At 34.2% G+C, this 21,260-nt stretch overlaps 1 protein-coding gene across 2 annotated transcripts in view; it reads left to right on the top strand.

Annotated features, from left to right (window-relative positions):
• Nucleotides 1-21,260, top strand: part of LOC130446962 (NADP-dependent malic enzyme-like) — a 56,302-nt gene that overhangs the window by 33,643 nt on the left and 1,399 nt on the right. For both annotated transcript variants that reach the window (XM_056783524.1, XM_056783525.1), the window contains exons 3-10: nucleotides 11,869-12,027; nucleotides 12,895-13,076; nucleotides 14,689-14,897; nucleotides 16,462-16,705; nucleotides 16,784-16,953; nucleotides 18,453-18,691; nucleotides 18,754-18,924; nucleotides 20,010-20,133. In XM_056783524.1, the coding sequence (XP_056639502.1) occupies nucleotides 11,869-12,027; nucleotides 12,895-13,076; nucleotides 14,689-14,897; nucleotides 16,462-16,705; nucleotides 16,784-16,953; nucleotides 18,453-18,691; nucleotides 18,754-18,924; nucleotides 20,010-20,133 (1,498 nt within the window). The remainder of the gene's footprint in view (nucleotides 1-11,868; nucleotides 12,028-12,894; nucleotides 13,077-14,688; nucleotides 14,898-16,461; nucleotides 16,706-16,783; nucleotides 16,954-18,452; nucleotides 18,692-18,753; nucleotides 18,925-20,009; nucleotides 20,134-21,260) is intronic.

Genomic DNA, 21,260 nt, shown 5'->3' with positions numbered 1-21,260 from the left:
ATTTGCATCATGGCATTTTTCTGTAGAGACTGTCATAAAAACATGGGATGGTTTAGAAAACTGTTTATTTCTTAGAAGACTGTCTTTTACAATAAAAAATAATTGTCATTTATAGTTTGAGACAGTCCTTAAAAAATGACGTTTTTGTCAAATTATAAAACTTGCCTTAGAAGTCTGTATTTTACAAAATCCAAATAATCATTTGCATCATGGCATTTTTCTGTAGAGACTGTCATAAAGACATGGGATGGCTTAGAAAACTGTCTATACCTTAGAAGACTGTCTTTTACAATAAAAATTAATTGTCATTTATAGTTTGAGACAGTCCTTAAAAAATGACGTTTTGCCAAATTATAAAACTTATCTTAGAAGACTGTCTTTCATAAAAACATCAATTGTCGGTAGATAGTGTCTGTCTTAAAAAGAAGCTGTCATTTGTTATTAAAGACTGTCTTCTAAAAAACAAGTTGCGAAAGTTGGACCATGGACGCGGCCACAGAGAAGAAAATTTATGCGTTCGAAATGTACGCCTACAGGCGGATATCTTGGACGGAACATAAGACAAACATAGAGGTGCTACAGCAAATGGTTAAACATACATAAACGTTCGGTCGGCCGTAGACAAAATTCATGGCCGAAAGACTTGCGCAAATGGCTCGGACAGAAATTTTCAGAGTTGGGGTTTATCGTACGAGCCATTTGGATCCGTAGGGAGACGGTGTCGTAAGAAAAGGTTAACTTGATACCCTATTAACGGTATAAAAGCGAGATGAAAATGATAGTGAAAAGTTTTGTTTTTATATTATTTACGAATAGTTGATTTGGGCATAGGATTAAAAGGGCTGTTTCTCAAAGTTCCACTCCTTGGGTTTTTGATTTGCGTCTGTTACCGATCGTAAGAAAAATTTTTGGATTTTCATTTGATATTTAATAACCCGATCAACAGAGTTCAGGGCTCTCGGTGTTTATTATTTGAAAACTCGCCCATGTACATGGTATGTAGACCAGTGCTACCTGCATTTCCCAGACCAGCCAATGGTATTTCCGTAAACGGAAATCATTCGAATATTGAAAATGCATGGCTGCACGAAGAAAAGCATCACGTCAAGTTGATAAGCGTGACCAATGCTTTAAAAATAATCCCAAAGGAATCACTCCTTTTCTTACCATATGCCAGACATCGGGATTCATATTTTCTTGAATAGCAATTGAAGCGATAATTATCTATTATTACAGTTTGAAGATCCATACAATATCTAAGCAATATTCCAGGTGATAAGCTAACTTAATTATCAATGTAACGAGCCATCCCCTGGAATATTAGTTCCCTCTAAACAATAAGTGTAACAAAGCACGTAGATAATTGCCGCTTGATTTGCCGTTTACGAAATTATAATTTCCGAGCTTAAGGAAAAGCCATATCTTATCATGAAACCATTAATGCCCAATATGGTCTTGAATAAATAAATAATAATCATCAATGGAGTAACACCCAAGCAACTAAAGTTGCTTGTTGATCACTTAAGGAATAATTTTTTCCAAGTAATTCAGGATTTAAATGATGATGATGATATCAAATAGTTTTTTAGACGACGCCATCTAAAAGTTGTTCCTTCTGTATTCATGTACATATCGAAAGTTGCGTTTTGAGAGTTCCATGTAGTGAAAGTGACAGTTCCGTACTGCAAAACACTTTCGGGACCAGTTTAAAATATGTAGACCGTCGCTTAGTGCTGTAGAGATCAGTAGCCGTGTTAGTTCCCACACTAATATACAGTGTGATTCAATAACGATTGTCATTTGCAATTTAACACAAACAATTCAAAGAGGTTAATAAGTACGCCAATGGACATTTTATTGCTGCCTTGATATGCCTCGTATGGATTTGAAAGCTAGTCATTTGTGTATATTTGCTTGATAAGATAATTTAAATTGAATGAGACATGTATCAAATGGCATTTTCTAACTATTTAAACTTTTATTTTAAAACAATCAAGTATGTTAAGTACATCGACATTTTATACGGTTGAAAAAAATCACTATGATGAATGTTTACTTGAACAGCCGACGTATGTATAAAATTTCATTTGTGAATTGTTTACAAATTTATTTTAATTTCGTTATTAAATGATATAGTTCAAAGGGTTGAGTACTTTAAATTAATCCTTGCTTTTATTAGTATATTTCAATGGTAATCTGGAAATGTGGTTATTTACGTTATAAGTCCGGGAAATTATTTAATACGGTACGAGATAGATGTTTATGGACGAGGCGACGAAGGAGCCGAGTCAAGAATATCTAATCGAGTATATAAACTAAATCAAACCAAAAACTATTGCTGCCATTCGTTTTTCGGGTTATTCCAAAGATGTGACACTGCTTTCCGACTTCTCCCGTCCTATTTGTCCCACAACAACTCAATAAGGTTGAAGTCGGACGACTGTTACGGCCAAATCATTACTTTCGGTACATTTTTCTTTTCCTATTCTTTAAAATACTTTTTACACAGTTTCGAGGAATGCTTGGAAACGTTGTCATGCCGGAAAACAAATTTTCTGTAGATCAAGCGCTTGCCACACGTACCAAATTTTCCTAAAACTTTTTTATAACCTTCTTTCTTCAAAATTCCTTCAATTTTAACCAGGTCTCCGATTGCCCTTCCTCTAAAACGTCTCCAAATCATCACCGAACCTGCGGAGTGTTTTAGAGTCCGGATTACACATAAATCTAACATCGGTTAGTCTTTTGAACTATAGTTTTACAAACACTCTTATCTTAGACCCAAAAAACTCAAACTTTGACTAATCACTCTCTTCCACTCATGATGCGTTCAATTTTTATGTTCTTAAACCCACTGCAACCTCTTAATTTTATTTTGCCACCCTTTCAAAAAGTTCAGCTTCTCTCAATCTCCTTTGTACTGTAGAAGTATTCAAAGGCAGATGAATATCTAGATTCATTGATCTGAGCTGCTATCTCTGGGCCCGTGAGTCGTTAATAACGTTTACGGATCAATACAATACGTTTATCTTCATCGTTTGTTGTTTGTCGAGGTCGCCATGAACCAGTTTCAACCGATAGTTTTTTGGTTGTAACCAATTTTCAAACTTACAAGAACAAAAACAATTCGAATACGAACTGGACAAAAAGTAAAAATCACATCACGTTTTAGAGACTCACTGGGATAACTGGGACTAAACTACTATCATAAACACCAAAAACATAATTCACAGTTAAAGAATAATGAACAAATCAGCCGATGCTGTCAAGGGTTAATTTGTCGCAATAACAAATTCTTATTGGTTTGTAAGTCACCTAAGTTGGAATATCTGGAATCGTTGTTGATATTCATACTGAATACACTATTTACACCAACACTCACAATTACACTGCCTGACGCGCGTTTCGATAACCAAATTATCGTCTTCAGAGACTGAAGGTAAACAGTTTATCTTCAGTCTCTGAAGACGATAACTTGGTTATAGAAACGCGCGTCAAACAGTGTAATCCTGATTGTTGGAGTAAACAGTGTGTTCAGTTGTAACTTTCGATCTTCGCCTGACAATATGAAAGAGAAATTTTCGTATTAGTTTGAAACTTAATGATGGATTATGGTGTGGGCAAAAACTTTTGTGCGGCAGTGTATATTAAAACGATTCAATAATTTTTTTACGATAATATTCTACTGTTTGAGTATCTAAAAATTGTCAGCAATCCACAAAATCAAGTCTATAAGTAATTTTATAGCAGATTCTTTTCGATTATTCGAAAAAACCTGTCAAGGTAACACGCAAACCACGTAATTTCCGTTAATGTAATAGATCTATAATTACGTAAGTTTATGAATTATGCTAATATGTTGTTTTATGAAGATAAACAATAAATTAATGATAAACTGATGCGTGAACAGTTTGTAAAATCGCCTGATGCGACAACAAAAAAAGTTGAATAGATTAAGAACAACTACAGAGACTCAAAACACCATTAAAAACGAATGAAAACTAAATGAAGAAACTACAAGCGAAAATAGATAAAACTGTAGAACAAATTGATGATGATACCAAAAGGCAGAAGACGGTGGATGAAATGGGGCACAGAAAAGACTAGAACGTTCATTTAATGTAAAAAATAACAAGAAAAAAAGTGAAAAAATCAAAAATAAAATAAGAAACCGCTGAATTGCTATGAAAATACTATAAAAATGAAGTTGAATAGATTAACAACAATGACGGAGGCTGAAAACACCATTAAAAACTAATAAAAACTAAATGAAGAAACTACAAGCGAAAATAGATAAAACTGTAGAAGAAATTGATGATGACACCAAAAGACAGAAGACGGTGGATGAAATGGGGCACAGAAAAGACTAGAACGTTCATTTAATGTAGAAAATAACAAGAAAAAAGTGAAAAAACCAAAGCAAAAATCAAAAATATAATAAGAAACCGCTGAATTACTATGAAAATACTATAAAAATGAAGTTGAATAGATTAAGAACAACTACGGAGACTCAAAACATCATTAAAAACGAATAAAAACTAAATGAAGAAACTACAAGCGAAAATAGATAAAACTATAGAAAAAATTGATGATGATACCAAAAGGCAGAAGACGGTGGATGAAATGGGGCACAGAAAAGACTAGAACGTTCATTTAATGTAGAAAATAACAAGAAAAAAGTGAAAAAACCAAAGCAAAAATCAAAAATATAATAAGAAACCGCTGAATTACTATAAAAATACTATAAAAATGAAGTTGAATAGATTAAGAACAACTACGGAGACTCAAAACATCATTAAAAACGAATAAAAACTAAATGAAGAAACTACAAGCAAAAAGATATCAACAGAGAAAAGACAATGGAATTTATAAGTGTAAAAAGGACAAGAAGACCCATACGATTTAGCAACAGTGTAAAAACAATGAAATTAACGATAAAAAAGTGAACAAATTAAAACAATAACCAATAATACATAAAAAATTGAGATCAACTTTTGTTGACCGAACTTTTATTTTCTATAATTTTCATCGCGAATTTTCTACTAAAAACAATTTCAAGAACACTTATGCGGTCGTGGTATATCTATACTCAACGGGATATTGTTCAGATAAAAGCTACAAATGGTCCAAGAATCTGAATACCGCTTATTGGACCATCTACTCTATAGCCCTGATTTGGCATCCTGCGATTTTGGTGTTTTTCCATTTGTAAAATCATATCCAAAAGGGCGCGTTTGTTTTGAGTATGATGGAAGTTATTTCAAGAAACAATGAACGCTTTCTTCTAATGAGAAGGTATCCAAACCTTATATGTTCATTTACATTGATAGATAGATAACTTTTGTAATAAAGATAATATGAAATTTTGAAATTGCGACTTGCGATGATGATTTAACGTGTTTTGAATCCATTGTTTCGAAAATAACAAAAATAGCTTCATTTAAATAACTGTCAAGTTTTTTTGACTAATCGAAATTTTACACATAGTCTTTTGAAAGTTGGTACACAGATTGGACAATGGCAGCGCCATCTGTGTGTCAGTCACACGACTTATTAAGTGATTTGTGACATTGAGTGATGTTATACGTGAAAAATAACAAAAATACTAAATCTTTTATTGAACCAACACTATTTTTTATTTGAAATGACGATGTTTTTATAATGGTCACTAGGGCTGACCAAAAACAAAAAATCGTACTAGGCGCCGATCTGACGCCACATAGAATCCATTAACTACACTTGGTATATAATTACATAAATTATAATGGATGATTGGCAGAAAATTACAGTTATCTAGTTTTATTAAACAAAGTAATGATTAATTCTATCCGGATATACGGTATCCAGTTATGTTGTATCAGAAGCAACCCAAATCTAGCCATTTCAAAGTGAAGTTCCTCGAATGATAGTGAAGGTCCAGTGGTATGCTCTAAACCGACGCAATTTCGAAATATTTAAGTAAAAAAAGAGATTCGCGAAGTGTAATGAAAAATAAGGGGAACGTGTCAAAATGCATCCTAACTTGCTCACCAAGCAACTAATTTAAGAGAGTTCTGAGATGACAAAATACTTCCACTATATCAGAGTTTTTCTGTACATAATTTTTGGAAATTATAAATTCAAATCCTTCGGATTATCAAATTTTTTATTTATTCATATTTTTTTATATAATAAGGAAAAGGAAGATCTAAAACAGCTTTCAGCATAGTGCATACGTACCAAAATATGTATTTATTTGCATGCTACAATATAATCAAAGTGTATCTAATCAAACTTTTACCAAAATTAATCCTTTGTTATAAAGAATGTCTCAATCTACTAGTCTACTTCAAGTCGACTTTCCCTTCATAGTAACTAGATCTCTAATTCTCCTCAGTTGTAATAACGTTAGAGCCATCGGAGCCCCAAATCCAGTGCTTGGAATACCTCACCATGAATCTTCTTCTGGTTTCTCATTTGCATCATCCTCCTCTGTGAGGTCTTCACCACGTAGTCATTTTTTAAAAATTTCATCGTCTTTCAGCAAAGCCAGGATAATCACTGTCCACACGTTATGACAATTTTTGATGAAACTTCATTATCATGCTCGCTTATTTCGATTTCATCTTTGGTGGCTTCAGTCGTTTATGCGAGGTGCAGCTTTTAATTCAATTCTATGCTTCGACCAAGATACAACTGATACATATGTTGAACAGAGAAGTTACATTAGGAGGCAAAAACTTTACCTCGAACGTATTTCTCACCTTGAGAAGAATATTTTTCATATAGTGTGTTTCTGGATTTACTCGCCCATTTTCCAATAAAGGCCCGTTTCATCTGCATTGTAAACCCAAATCATTTAACATATTTCTTCAAGTTCTCGGAAAAGAAACTGCTGCTGGAGCGTCAGCACTCAATTTTTCGGCGTGAATTTCAGTTTACCGCATCCCATGTCGTAATTTTAAATTTTTGAACCAACGAAAACTTGTGATAAAGGTTGGGTCACCATCAAGCTCAATGCTTTTTCACACAAAATGGGTCCCGATATCGGCTGCCAAGTAGACCGTTTTTGTAAAAACCAAGTGTACCAGAACCTTCCACCAATTCACTTTTCGTTTTTCATAGTTTTACGATTTGAACTTCCCGCCTCACTTTCAAGATTATGTGCGTACCTGGTGATTGAACAAAAAAGTATTTACCAACAACGAAATCGATAGTTTATATAAATATTTTTTTTTCTTCAATTTTATTCAAAATAACAAAAACTCTTTCGACACATAGCTGCTATTTCTAATATGAAATTTTGTCTTTTTTATGAAGTGGTGGATTAAATTTTCTTTTCACTAGATAAGTTATGACGGTTAACTATAGGGTTATCAGAACGAAAACGAAATTTTTTGGTTAGGTTAGGTTAGGTTGATTGAAACATTTGTCATATTAAACTTTTCAAAGAGGTTTGCCGCCAATGAATAGACCTTGAAACTTCCGTAGACAAAGCAGTAATGGTGAATCTGCGGTTTTTCTTTAACCCTTCCTGCCAATTCGTTGAACCAGGTGATCTGAAATGACAGGTTTGCGTCCTTGGCCCCCTTCATCATTAAGGCCATCTTTAAACTTTCAACACCATTCACGCACAACACCATAACTCATGAAGTTTTCCCCATATACACGACTCATTCTCTGATGAATTTCTGCAGCACTACGGCCTGTAGAAAACGATTCACACTTCGCAATTCACACTTCAATAATGGCGGACATGTTTACGTGGCTGTAGCACAACGCCGACTGACGCCTGAATATCAACAATGGCGGAGTATGTAGTGCGAGAACTTCGCAGTCGCCTACAGCGCATGCACGGAGGTTAAAAAAACAGGCCTCGTTTAACAAATAAATACACTGCACCATTATATACAAATTGAACAAGTTGAAAATGATAAAAAATCGTGTGTGCCGTTAAGCTGCAAATCGAGTCGACCTTAAAATAAGATATTCAGCCGACAATTTTATTGAATTTCTACATAGTTGCCATTCTTCATTGGCATTTTAATCTAGTTCGAATCAATACATTGCCTACATCTCAAGTACGTTAATTGTTTATACAAGGTGTCCCAAAATTCGGCTGTCAACGCTTTAAGAGAATTCCTTTGGGTCAAATTATGCCCGCAAACGCAGATACAGGGTGTTATTATTTCATTTTAAAAATAATATGATTTTTTTGTCGATATTTTTCAAATGGTGTATTCGATTGTTATTGAAACTAATTGACGATTATCAGGTTTATAAACTACTCGTTCTAACATGAATTTCTAGTTTCTAGTTTTTCCAGAGGCGTGCAACAGATGTCATGGTCCCTTTTTTCACCTCCGAAATTCTCCGCCACTGGATTTTTTTAATTTTGAATTCTATTATTATTGTAAAATTAACAGTTTTCGGGAAAAACATCATTTTGTGATCGTTCTTGTGATTATTTAGAAAAATACAAAACAGCTTCTTCCGAATCAACTTTTATCGTTAGGTTAATGGTGTCTTACAAAATGATATTTGTTTGTTAAACTGCACGGAAAAAATGACAACTACGCCAGAAATTCTTAATTTACACTAATGCCATTCAGATGATAATTTTACAAATAAATCATGCAGAATGAAAATTTAACATTCAATTAACACATCTTAAATACAAAATAGGTGCAAAAGCAACTGCTCGAATTATTTAACTCCTTTGTTTACACAAGCCCTGATTTTTCGCACCGTTGATAAGGGGAAAACATTGGGCGTATTAGAAATTTCTTCTATTGCTGATTCTATACGACCAACAAGATCTTCCTCATTTTCTACCGGACTCTGATAGACGAGAGACTTCATAAGCGCTCACAGAAAAAAATCAGTAAGCTTAAGAGATCAGCTGGCCAACCAATTGGCCCACCTCGACCTATCCAGTTCCTTCTTTAAGTGGCATTTAAATGTACTTTTACTGGAAAATGTACAGAAGCTCCATCATGCTGAAATATCATATAAAGAAGAACTTCGAGAAGTTCTGGTAATACACGACTGTTTCGTAAATTGAACATGCCTTCTCTAGTAAACATTGCATCATCGGTAAATAATATTAATTTAGAAAATTCCATCCGAGAACCAAAATCTCTTGGTAAAACCTCTTGTACCTTGGTGAGTTTATAAGGATGCAATAACTGTTTATTGGCAACTTTCTATGCAGAGTTCCTATTTGTATTCAATCTTTGATTTAGAGATCTCATACTTGAAGATGGTTGATTCTCTATATCATTCAAAACCGTGTTTTCAACATTAACTGTTCGAGGTCGTCCAGCGTTATTCCTTCTAATATTTAAACTGTTTCTGTTAATCTTCTATCAATAATGGCAAAAATTAGTTAAATTAAATGAATAAATATCGGCTAATTCTCCAAAATTGTAATCCATTTTCTTTATATATTTCAATAAACAACACAGTTGTTTCCAAAGTCAAAGATGTTTTCCAAAATGTACGCTTATCAATGCCGCGAAAGGTCAGGGCTTATTTAAATGAGGCAGCTAGAAAATTCGAGGTTACTTCTGCTGAAGTTATTGCAAGAGGTCTATGGGGACAATTCTCTATCTCGTGCGCGTGTTTTTGACTGGTGTAAGTGCTTCAGTGAGGGCCGAGAGACCAAATCAAAATTCGAGGCAATTTTGATCGTTTTTTTCGACATTAACGGTATCGCGATGACTGAATGGGTTCCAGACTGTCAACCAGACTTTTTATTTGTCAGTTTTGGCAACATTGCGAGAACGAGCTCGTAACAAACGGCCCGATTTTGCACCAGGACAACGCCGCTGCGCATAATGCGCTATCTGTGAAGCAGTATTTGGCCAGTATGCGCACTCCAGTGCTCGAACACCCGCCGTACTCACTAGATTTAGCGCCGTGTGACTTTTTTTGTTTCTGAAGATGAAATCGATGGAAACGGTAAAATGCAGAGCTCTTAAAAGCGCTTACCAAATAAGACTTCCAGCACTGCTTCGATCAATGGAAAAAACGTATGGAAAGGTGTGTGGCGAGGGGAGGGAAGTATATTGAAGGGGAGTATTCAAATGAAGAATAATTTTTATAATAAAACCCTTTTTCGTTATTTACTAGCCAGACCACGTAGGGTAATGGAAGGTAACATTTTTTTAGAAGAAAACGTGAAGTTTAACGAACAAATATCATTTTGTAGGACCCCCGCTGCACGCCTCTGGAGAAAACTATGATTCATCTATTCATGTTTAGAACAAGTAGTTTGTCAACCTGATAATCGTCAAATAATTTCAATGACAATCGAATACACCATTGGAAATTTATCGAAATAAAAAATGTATCTGTATCTGTGTTTGCGTGTTCACTTAGAGCGTTGGTAGTCGAATTTGGGGACACCCTGTATCTTGGTAAAATATACACCTACTTTTTCTTTAGATAAATGGATCTCGTTGAAATTAGCGAATCACGTTTTTAATCGTAGAAAAAGTAATAATGGATACAAGGACGTGAAATGTTCCAATTGATTCTTTAATTTGAACAATTAAATTCGTACAATTATTTAACGAGAGTGGCGCTAAATTAACTAAAAGGGAAGTTGTATAATTATTTCATCATATTTCGATTAAAACTTGCAATCACAGTGAAGGTTGACTTTCGAAATATCACAACTTATTGTACAATATCAAAATGAAAATTATTTTATTAAAAACGAGCTAAAGAAATAACTTAACATTTGAACAAATCGCCTGAAAAGTACTACCCCTGGTTAACAATGGCCTCATCTCAACATTGTATCGATAATATTCCTAACAAATTCCTAACCTCAAATTTTCACTAATATTTTGTACATAGTTTAACAATGAAAATAACGAAGCTAATTTTTCCGAAAGTCGGCTGATTTGCATGCTTTTGATCAAGAAATATTGCGTATTGCATTGCATTGCACGTTGTATTGCATAATGTCAAGCAGCTTTGAAAGAAAACAAATTCCTAACCTCAAATTTTCACTAATAGTTTGTACATAGTTTAACAATGAAAATAACGAAGCTAATTTTTCCGAAAGTCAGTTGATCTGCATGCTTTTGATCAAGAAATATTGCGTATTGCATTGCATTGCACGTTGTATTGCATCATGTCAAAGAGCTTTGAAAGAAAACAAATTCCTAACCTCAAATTTTCACTAATATTTTGTACATAGTTTAACGATGAAAACAACGAAGCTAATTTTTCCGAAAGTCAGCTGATCTGTATGCTTTTGATCAAGAAATATTGCGTATTGCATTGCATTGCACGTTGTATTGCATCATGTCAAAGAGCTTTGAAAGAAAACAAATTCCTAACCTCAAATTTTCACTAATATTTTGTACATAGTTTAACGATGAAAACAACGAAGCTAATTTTTCCGAAAGTCAGCTGATCTGTATGCTTTTGATCAAGAAATATCGTGTCTTGCATTGCATTGCACGTTGTATTGCACCATGTGAAGCGGCCTTAAAGATACGCCGAAAACTTGTATTGTACTTAGATTATTCTGTAATAATTTTTAAAAAGGCCATTAAATTTTTGATTATAAAGTATTTTTTATTATCCTCTCGCGCATAAAAATAAATTATTAAACGACAAATTTGGCAAACAATCGTGGCTAGATAATTTTGACAATCAAATAACGATTTTCTTGATCGTTTAAACACTTCGTATTCATTACAAATTCCTCTACCAAAATTGACAGGAAAGGTAAATCTAAAGAATAGAATTTTGTAACTGTTTATTATTACGAACAACCGACCTGTTTTTTAGGATTTTTCATTAACGATCGATTTATTTCTCACAATCAGGGATGAGATTAACTTTGGTTTGTTTGATTTAATTTTTCAGGGATTGGCTTTTACTTTCGAAGAACGACAGATACTTGGCATCCACGGGTTGTTACCACCAGTAGTAAAAACTCAAGAACAGCAAATTGAGCATTGCAAACAATGTTTGGACAGATTAGACAACGATTTGAACAAATACTTGTATCTGATTGCATTATTAGTAAGTGTAGTAATCAATATTTACTTAAAAATTGCGATGGTTATGTAATTGAAAGTTGAATGTATATATAGAATAGTAGATAGAATAAAAACTGGGTCTCAGGTCCTTATATTCCTAATACCCCCCCAAAAAAAAAACAAAATTCAATTGTTGGCGTAAAATTTTTTGCAACTATTGTATATCATATTCTTAAATTGAGTTTTTGAATGGAATCAGACATTTTCTTTTTGTGTATATAATTATAAAATACTGTCACAGATTCAAATTGAATATTCGGTGCTGTTTTCTTCCTTAAATAACATCAGTGAAAAAAATTATTTTATTTCCGACAACCCTAAAGTTGTAAGAGTATTTTGGGGTATTCAAAATTGTTGATTTGTGACAAATTGGAAAATTGCTGGTGTGTCAAAAAATCTGGTAACTCATCCAGTTCTTATAGCGAATACCGCTCCCAAAGTGAGGAAGCGATGGGACCTTTCGCAGTAAGGTTGAATCTGGAGGAACAAATGATGCACAAGATGTTGCAATGATTGATTTTTCAAGAGGACATCCATTTGAATCCACAGCTAGTGGTACATATGCGATAAACTATCCAGTAGCAGGAAATGAGTACAAGCAATCCAAAATTGTGTTTACACTTAATTATGTATAACGTGATCTGAATATTTGGGAACGAATTGTCTTCACAGGTGAAAAAACATTCATACAAGTGCAATGATGGACTTATTCGCATTTAAATTCCACCAAATTTAAGATTTGATCTGATCTCGATCTGATTAATACCAACATGTTGTTTGGTACAACGTTTAAATATCTAAGAAACTTTATTGATGGCTCTCTGATCGTCTTGTTTCGTATATTTTTTAGAATCGCAACGAAAAATTATTCTTCAGTTTCGTTCGAAAATATGTGCACGATATAATGCCGTTAGTGTATACGCCCGTTGTAGGATTGGCGTGTCAAAATTTTGGTTTGGTTTATAGAAGAGAGCGTGGTATATACGTCACTATATACGATAAGGGACACGTTTACGAAATCATGAAAAATTGGTAAGTTGAGGTTAAATCATCTGCTTGACAATAAAATAAATTAATAGTTTCATGGTGATTTGGTATATTTTTTTAATCATTAAAATTGCTTATTATCCAATACTCGATTTGCCTCGTTGACCACCATACTGATCCCGTACACTACCACTACACTGATAAGAACGTTTCGATAACCAAGTTATCCACTTCAGTGACTGAAGGTAAACTAAATCCTACCTGTTTTATGCAAAATTATCCAACCAATAAACCTTCTCCCGCAAAAAATAACACTAATTTACAGTACATCTTTTGCCGAAGAAATTTTAGCTGTTGCTGACTAGATACTATTTTGGATTAGTTTCCATCTTGATCACCATTTCACAAGGTAGAAACAAATGTATAAACAGTGACAGATAATTTGAATGATTCACATTTTGAAACTGGAGACTCCGATCCTATGCAATGATCAGCAAATCAGTTTTGTCATGTTAAAATCTAGACCATGGAAGATTGTAAAAATGTCCACTTCTAAAACAGGAAAACATGGACATTCTAAAGTTCACTTGGTTGTTATTTATATCTTTTCCGGGAAAAAAATATGAAGATATGTGTTCTTGTGCACAACGTGAAAATAGTAATTTCATTGGAAGTCCATTTGCATAGAGATATGTCAAACAAAAGCGACGGCAACGTTGTCGAAGAATATCTAGAAGAGATTCTATCCTGGAAACAATGTTTTTGACGAATGCTTTTCATACTACAATCTACAAAAGTGCCATAAAAGGTGTGACAATAAGACGAAATTATTCAAAAATCAAACCTGATTGGTCAACTTCAATATGATCTGCAATCTACAGTAGATTCACTTTAAATGCCAAATCTCAAAGATATTCTTGCAGAACTAAAAAGGAAACATATCTTTGGAGTATCTATGTTCGGTTGGATTTTTGAAAAACAGTAAATATAAAGGGGAGCAGTAATGGAAAGTAGTCGTTTGATAAAATGGCGAAACAAATTTACAACAAAAATTCGGGAGTGTGGGATTGTTCTTTAATCACGTGAGGCCTGAAAAAAGGGTGGAGGAGTTTGACAATAATCACAGCACAAAGAGGGAGGAGGTGTAGTAAGGTATCACGTGTATTTATTTTTTCGTCAAACGCGCGATTTTCAAACAGAAAGCAGATCGAGAAAAATTTTCTTCGTTGTGCGCGAAAATTATGATACCGAGAGGCTTGATGAAACCGGCGTTGATCCTCAAGAAAGTACATTGCCAACAACTGACCTGCAAGATGCTTATCCAGTTGTTAGTGTTGGAAAATGTTTTTCGCATGATTACACCCTTCGTTTTTATCATTATAGCAATCAAAAACAATATACAATCTAGTCTAGACATTTTTACTCTAGTTTTAAAAATTTAAAAGCAACTAATTCATCTTAGCATTTAATTTTACTGAAATTAAGTTCGCTTGTATTAACTCTGTACAATTTTTAATGATGTATTCCTTATCTACATTTGTAAGCCGATGATGGTTTTACAAAGTAAAAACATCTGTAATCGCTATTTTATGACCTGCAATATAACAAATTTTGTTTAGTTTTGTATACTGTTATTAATAAATTTAAATGTTTTTAGGCCAGAGGAAGACGTACGAGCAATAGTAGTTACTGACGGGGAACGTATTTTAGGTCTAGGAGATCAAGGAGCGTGCGGTATGGGAATACCAATTGGTAAACTTTCCCTTTATACCGCTCTAGCTGGTATTAAACCTCATCAATGTCTACCAATCACTATCGATGTTGGTACAAATAATGAAACGCACTTGAACGATCCTTTGTATATAGGTATGCAAAATTCGTGTATCTCACTTGCTATTGTCAGAATATCAGCCATAATAAAAAACAACACATCACTCAATAAGTCGTATGATTAACTGAGAAAAACGCATTTTTTTCTGTCAAAAATCGATTTTATACATCAATATAATCTCCTTTGATGCCGTGCTTGTAGAAGGATGTGTCTCTTGCATCCAAATATTAGTTACTGAGGGTCAGATTTGACTTTACGGTGGATTCGGAGTGTAATTCGTTCGTTGCCAACGACTTATGAACCGGTGCATTGTCTTGTGGAAATAGTGGTTTTTTCTTCGACATATTAGGCCGTTTTAACTTGATTTTCGCAATTAACAACTCTATGTAGTATTCGCTATTGATTGTCTATCCCTTTTGGAGATAGTTGATGAACAATATACCAATTGCGTTCCAAAATACTGAAGCCATAACCTTCTTAGTTAATTGTTGTGCCTTTGGTATTCTCCTTTGAACGGAACTACTTTATAAACCTGGGTCTTCTCCACAATCGACTGCCGATGCTTTCTGAGCATGGTGCCTTCAACGTCGAACCTTTAACTGGATCAGGTCCGCCTCAACGTCTTCCAACCAGCGAAGGCGCGGTCTTTCTTTCAGTCGCCGTTCTCCAAGTCTTGTTTTGGACGTTTTTTTCCAAAAGTAGGTACGAAGTTGCTTCAGTATTTTCCCAGAGATCAGGTCATATCTAGGGTTTTTTTAGGATTTTTGTTGTCATAGTTTCAGTAGAAACTTCTTTTGGAGAAGTAAATCTAGCAATGGAATCCTACTGATGTGGTTAATTCCAGTCTTGGGTATCTTCATTCCTTTGGTCTTCTTTAAAAGGCAGTACTTTGAGAACCTGGGTCTTCTCAACAATCGACTGCCGATGCTTTCTGTCCTGAGCATGGTGCCTTCAACGTCGAACCTTTAACTGGATCAGGTCCGCTTCAACATCTTGCAACCGGCGAAGGCGCGGTCTTTCTCTTAGTTACCGTCCTCCAAGTCTTGGTCTGGAAGGTTTTTTTCCAAAAGTAGGTACGAAGTTGCTTCAGTATTTTCCCAGAGATCAGGTCATATCTAGGGTTTTTTTAGGATTTATGTTGTCATAGTTTCAGTAGAAACTTTTGGAGAAATGAGTCTAGCAATGGAATCCTCCTGATGTGGTTAATTCCAGTCTTGGGTTTCTTCACCTCCGTTGGTCTTCTTTAAACGGCACTACAGTGTTTCCTCAGTGATTATGTTAAATCCAGGGGCTTTGATAACATGTGACAACCAACCCTGATCTCATGTACTAGAGAAACAGTTAATTTTCCCGCGAAATGAGAGGAAGGGACTTTTGAGAACCACTGTATACCAGATTCTTGTAGCCATTTTGTTCAAGTCTCAACTTCAGCGTGCGAGGATCTCGTTTGTTTAAATAAGGAAGCTTGGCATCAACCATTTGACTTTAAATTGAGGAAAAAAATTTTCAAATCTCAAATTTATACGTAGTTTTAGTAGATTCAGAAATAACGGATTTTTTACCTCTTAAGCCCCACTTCTTTATTTTATATTCATTTAGGTCTAAGACAAAAGCGAGTGCGAGGTCAAGATTACGATGAATTGTTAGATGAATTCATGGAGGCGGTGGTACGAAGATGGGGACAAAATACTTTAATACAATTCGAAGATTTTGGTAATTCGAACGCCTTTAGGCTTTTGGAAAAGTACAGATATAGTTATTGTACTTTTAACGACGACATTCAAGGAACCGCAAGTGTTGCTGTAGCCGGACTTTTGGCTTCACTTAGAATTACCAAAACGAGGTGAATAATTCAAATATCAATTACATAATTTCGATCATAACAATATTTATATATATATATATATATTTTTTTTAATAGATTATCTGATAACGTGATTGTATTCCAAGGTGCGGGTGAAGCTAATTTGGGTATAGCTCAATTGTGCGTGATGGCGATGAAAAATGAAGGAACTTCGGAATATGATGCAAAACAAAAAATCTGGATGGTGGATTCCAAAGGACTGATAGTTAAGGGGAGACCGGAAGGAGGTGATAATTATCATTATTAATAACAAGGGGATAATAATATTTTAATGTTTATTTAATAACAATCACAATTTACAATTCTAAAGGTTATTTTGTTGACTTGGAAGCTATAATGAGACTTTTCCAGTAAGAAGATTTCCTACACACCTCATTTTAGATCTGTTGGCCAGTTTCTCTTCGCCTTCTAGACTTTGGTCGTCTCTTCTTTGCATAAATAATTACAGTAAGGGATTGGTAATGCATTTGGCTTCTCTGTCGTATGGTTTCTTTTACTGTTGCAATTAGAAGATCTTCGTGTACCATCAGGTTTGAAACATACCAGGGAGCATCGACAATTACTCGAAGAATCATCTTAGATTGTGCCCTTAAGTACGGCAGCTAAGGGGTCCTGTAGCCGTTTCATACTTCCCTCAGTTTTAGAGCATTTTTTAATGTGTAGAATCAAATTTTCGAGGATGCCGAGTAATTTTTGAACAAAGAAAGATATGAAAAAAAGTTTCAAATCAAAAATATTTGTTTTAAAAAGATCTACAAAAAAGGTTTGTTCAGTTTTTTACAAAAAATTGATATTTATCAAGGTATCGTCAATATAATGGATAATTATTGCAAAATTGACGTTTTTTGCCACTTTATCGGTGGTTACTTGGTTCCTATATGACGTAGAAAGGCTTAAAGCGGCTCATTTTAAACGTTCTACCCATTCAAAAACATAGGAAAACGCTCGAATCGGGTACATTCATTGTACATTCAAACTTCTTAACAGATTTACCACATCACATTTTGAAGCTCAAAAGTTTTAAATGAGCTGCTTTGAATCTTTCTACGTCATGTAGGAATCAAGAAATGACCCAGAAAGTGACAAAAAACGTCAATTATACATTATATTGACAATAACTTTTTAAATATTAACTTTTCGCATAAAACTATAAATATCTTTTTAATAGATCTTTTAAAAACAAATCTTTTTTATTTGAAACTTTTTTGCATATCTTTCTTTATTTAAGAGTTATAGCTTTATAGACAATTAAATTGTTCATAACAAATACTCGACCAGATTTGGGTATCGCCATCCTAGAAAAATCAATTCCAGCGTTTTTTGAATGCGTAGAATCGATTTTTCGAGGGTGTCGAGTCCAAATCTGATCGATAATTTGTTATGAACAATTTAATTTTTTATAAAGCTATAACTCTTGAACAAAGAAAGATATGAACAAAAGTTTCAAATAAAAAAGATTTGGTTGGAAAATATCTACAAAAAAGGTATTCACTGTTTTTTCCAAAAAAGCAATATTTAAAAAGTTATCGTCAATATAATGCAAAATTGACGTTTTTAGTCTCTGAGAGTAATAGCTTTATAAACAATTGAATTGTTTATAACAAATTGAATTGGATGTGAATAGGAACAATGAGAGAATCGAAAGATATACAGGGTAATATATTAGAAAAAAGTTTGGCACAATAAATATATTGCTTCCCCTTTACATCTTAATATTATTTTGTAGGGATATCTGAACAAAAAGCAGTTTACGCGCATTGTCACGAACCCGTCAGAACCTTAACCGAAGTAGTAAAATTAATAAAACCATCGATTCTTATCGGCGCTGCGGCCATCGGCGGTGCATTTACTACAGAAATTTTACAAGAAATGGCAAAGAACAATAAAAATCCCGTAATATTCGCTCTAAGTAATCCTACTAATAAAGCCGAATGTACGGCCGAAGAAGCTTATAAGGCAACAAACGTAAGTCCTATTTTTGTACAAGTGTCTTTTCAATATTCTAATACGATTTGTTTTTCTATTAGGGCACTGCAATATTTGCCAGCGGGAGTCCTTTTGATCCTGTTACTTTTAACGGAAAAACTCACACGCCCGGACAAGGTAACAACTCTTACATTTTCCCTGGTATTGGCTTAGCCATAGTTACAGCTGGTATCCAACACGTTGGGGAAGAACATTTCTTAATTGCAGCTGAGGTAAGTATTATCAACGATTCGATTTTTTTTATCATTTTGGATACAAGTAACCTCGATCATTTGGACCACCTGTATACAAACGGATACAAAGGGCTACTTTACATAGGCTGACTGAATTCAAACAGATACATCAAACAATAATTTCGAATGGGGGTTTGTCCCCTTTCTACTGCTATATATTTTGACATTCATAATTCTCTTAGGCATCCGCTTGTCCTCCATTCTTATATGAGCCTGAGGCCGTGAGTCTACCTTTACCACTTTGACCTATTCTGTACCTCAGATTGTTCACCAGTCAGGTAGCAACGACTTTTCAAAGTGAGCTATCTGTCTGGAGGCTACACGGCTTACCTCTTCTGGCGAATCTAACGAAGAAGGAAGTTGAAAATATACAGAAATCTAATAAGACAAATAGAAAATTATGGCACTGAATTACACAAAAAGACCAAGAAAGATTGAGGATATTTGGGAGAAAATTGATCAGAAGAGTATTTGGAGGGATTACACTGAATTAAGCAGAAATACAAAAATTATTCATGCTAGTCGAGGCACCATCGAGAAACTTTTTCAAAATGATTGTGGTCCTCTAAATCTAGATAACATTGTCTAATACCGTTTTTCTTATTAGTTCAGAAACCTTCTTCTTCTTTCAATGCATGTCCACTAATGGATATTCGCGATAACTATTTTCCATCGCTTCTCTACTTCTTGCAATGTGTGTGTATTATAGATTGCATATCTTGTAGTCGTGTCTACTGTCTGATGTTTCGCAGCCAAGATATTTTCTTCCTTTCGATCCCTGTTTCCTTCAATTTTACCTTCGATCAGCAGGTGCCAAAAATAGATATGCATGTACCCCATTGTTATGAATAAAAGTAGTAACAGATATTCATGATGTAATTATCCATCCCTAGATAGCAGCGCCGCGCCATAGCTATTTCAATCATTTAAAATTGGTCTCGGTTTCAAGACGGTGGTGTAGTCACTTCCTCACAAAACGTAGCCCGATAAATGTCATTTAAATTACTAATCAAGAAATAAATCAACAAAAAAGTAGGGGTATACTTAAATTTTATTTATTTCAGGCTTTATCAGACTTAGTCTCAGAAAGTGACTTGGAGAATGGAAGTATATATCCTCCACTAACAACTATTGTGAATTGTTCCTTAAAAATTGCCACCAGGCTCGTTGAATACGCCTATAAAAAAGGTATTTATACACCCTGTCAAATTTTTATTAGTTTATATTATTTACTAATGGTAAGTAGAGGTAGAGGAGGACTTTATAATACTAAAAATAATAATAACACCTAAATGGTCGCTCACCTGGACAGTGGGTTTATGGGAATGAAGAAAAACCTACAATACACTTCCTCAGAAAAATGTCAAGCTCACGAGGAAGGAAAACCTGTGAGTTAACATGCTGAACAGCGACGCCCAGAGGATCATCCAATTTTGGAACGCTTCCATGATTGAAGATTGCAAGATTACCCATGTAATCCGGCGTCTCAATTACTATAGAAGAGATAGACTTAAATTGACCTGAAGTTACAAGTTAGAAAGCGAAAGTGGCGTAATGTCATAATTCACGTTGACATAGTTACAACTTGAAAAGTTAATCGTTTGGCGATGGTAGTAGTCGGTATATCAATGATTTAGATCATCGTTTCCTAACCTCTTTTTCCTCGCGAACCAAAAGAAAGGTTCGATAAAATTTGAAAACTCCCCTATTTATCTACACGTGAATGACAGGTTAAAAAGAAGCAATAAAATTTGATAGAATATAATATAGAAACATTTGAATAAAAAGACTAAAATGATGACTATAAAAGTTGAAAACAAGATAAATTTAACAAACTGGTTCTTATGTTCTAATGGGATATTTATGGCTGTTTGATAGAACAAAGCAATTCAAAGTTAGGTTAAATATCTGACAATTTCAGTCTTAGATCACGTTCTGTATTTTACATTTTTCTGTATTTATTTTTCATATGAATATATACAATTAGGTATATGTGACTTTTTGTGATATATCCAAATTTATATGTGAGCAAAAAATTGCGTAATAACTTTTTTTTATTGTTACCAAAAAATTATGTCAGATCAATTTTGAGATCTATTCATGAAGATTTTTCTCTATAATTTTCTCAAATTTCGATCCAAAGTTGACCGGATTCGTCAGTGCTCATGACAACCCGGTCAAAACAACATGTTAACCTTACTTTTATATTTTTTTTTTATTGTAAACCTATTTTCGAAATTTTTTTTTTCCAATTCCTACAATTTCACTTATTTATTACTGAAAGCTCGCCACCTATGAAATAGAGTCTGTAGGCG

Source organism: Diorhabda sublineata, chromosome 7 (assembly GCF_026230105.1).
Source record: "Diorhabda sublineata isolate icDioSubl1.1 chromosome 7, icDioSubl1.1, whole genome shotgun sequence".
Lineage (NCBI taxonomy): Eukaryota > Metazoa > Arthropoda > Insecta > Coleoptera > Chrysomelidae > Diorhabda > Diorhabda sublineata.
This window is presented reverse-complemented; position numbering and strand designations above follow the sequence as displayed.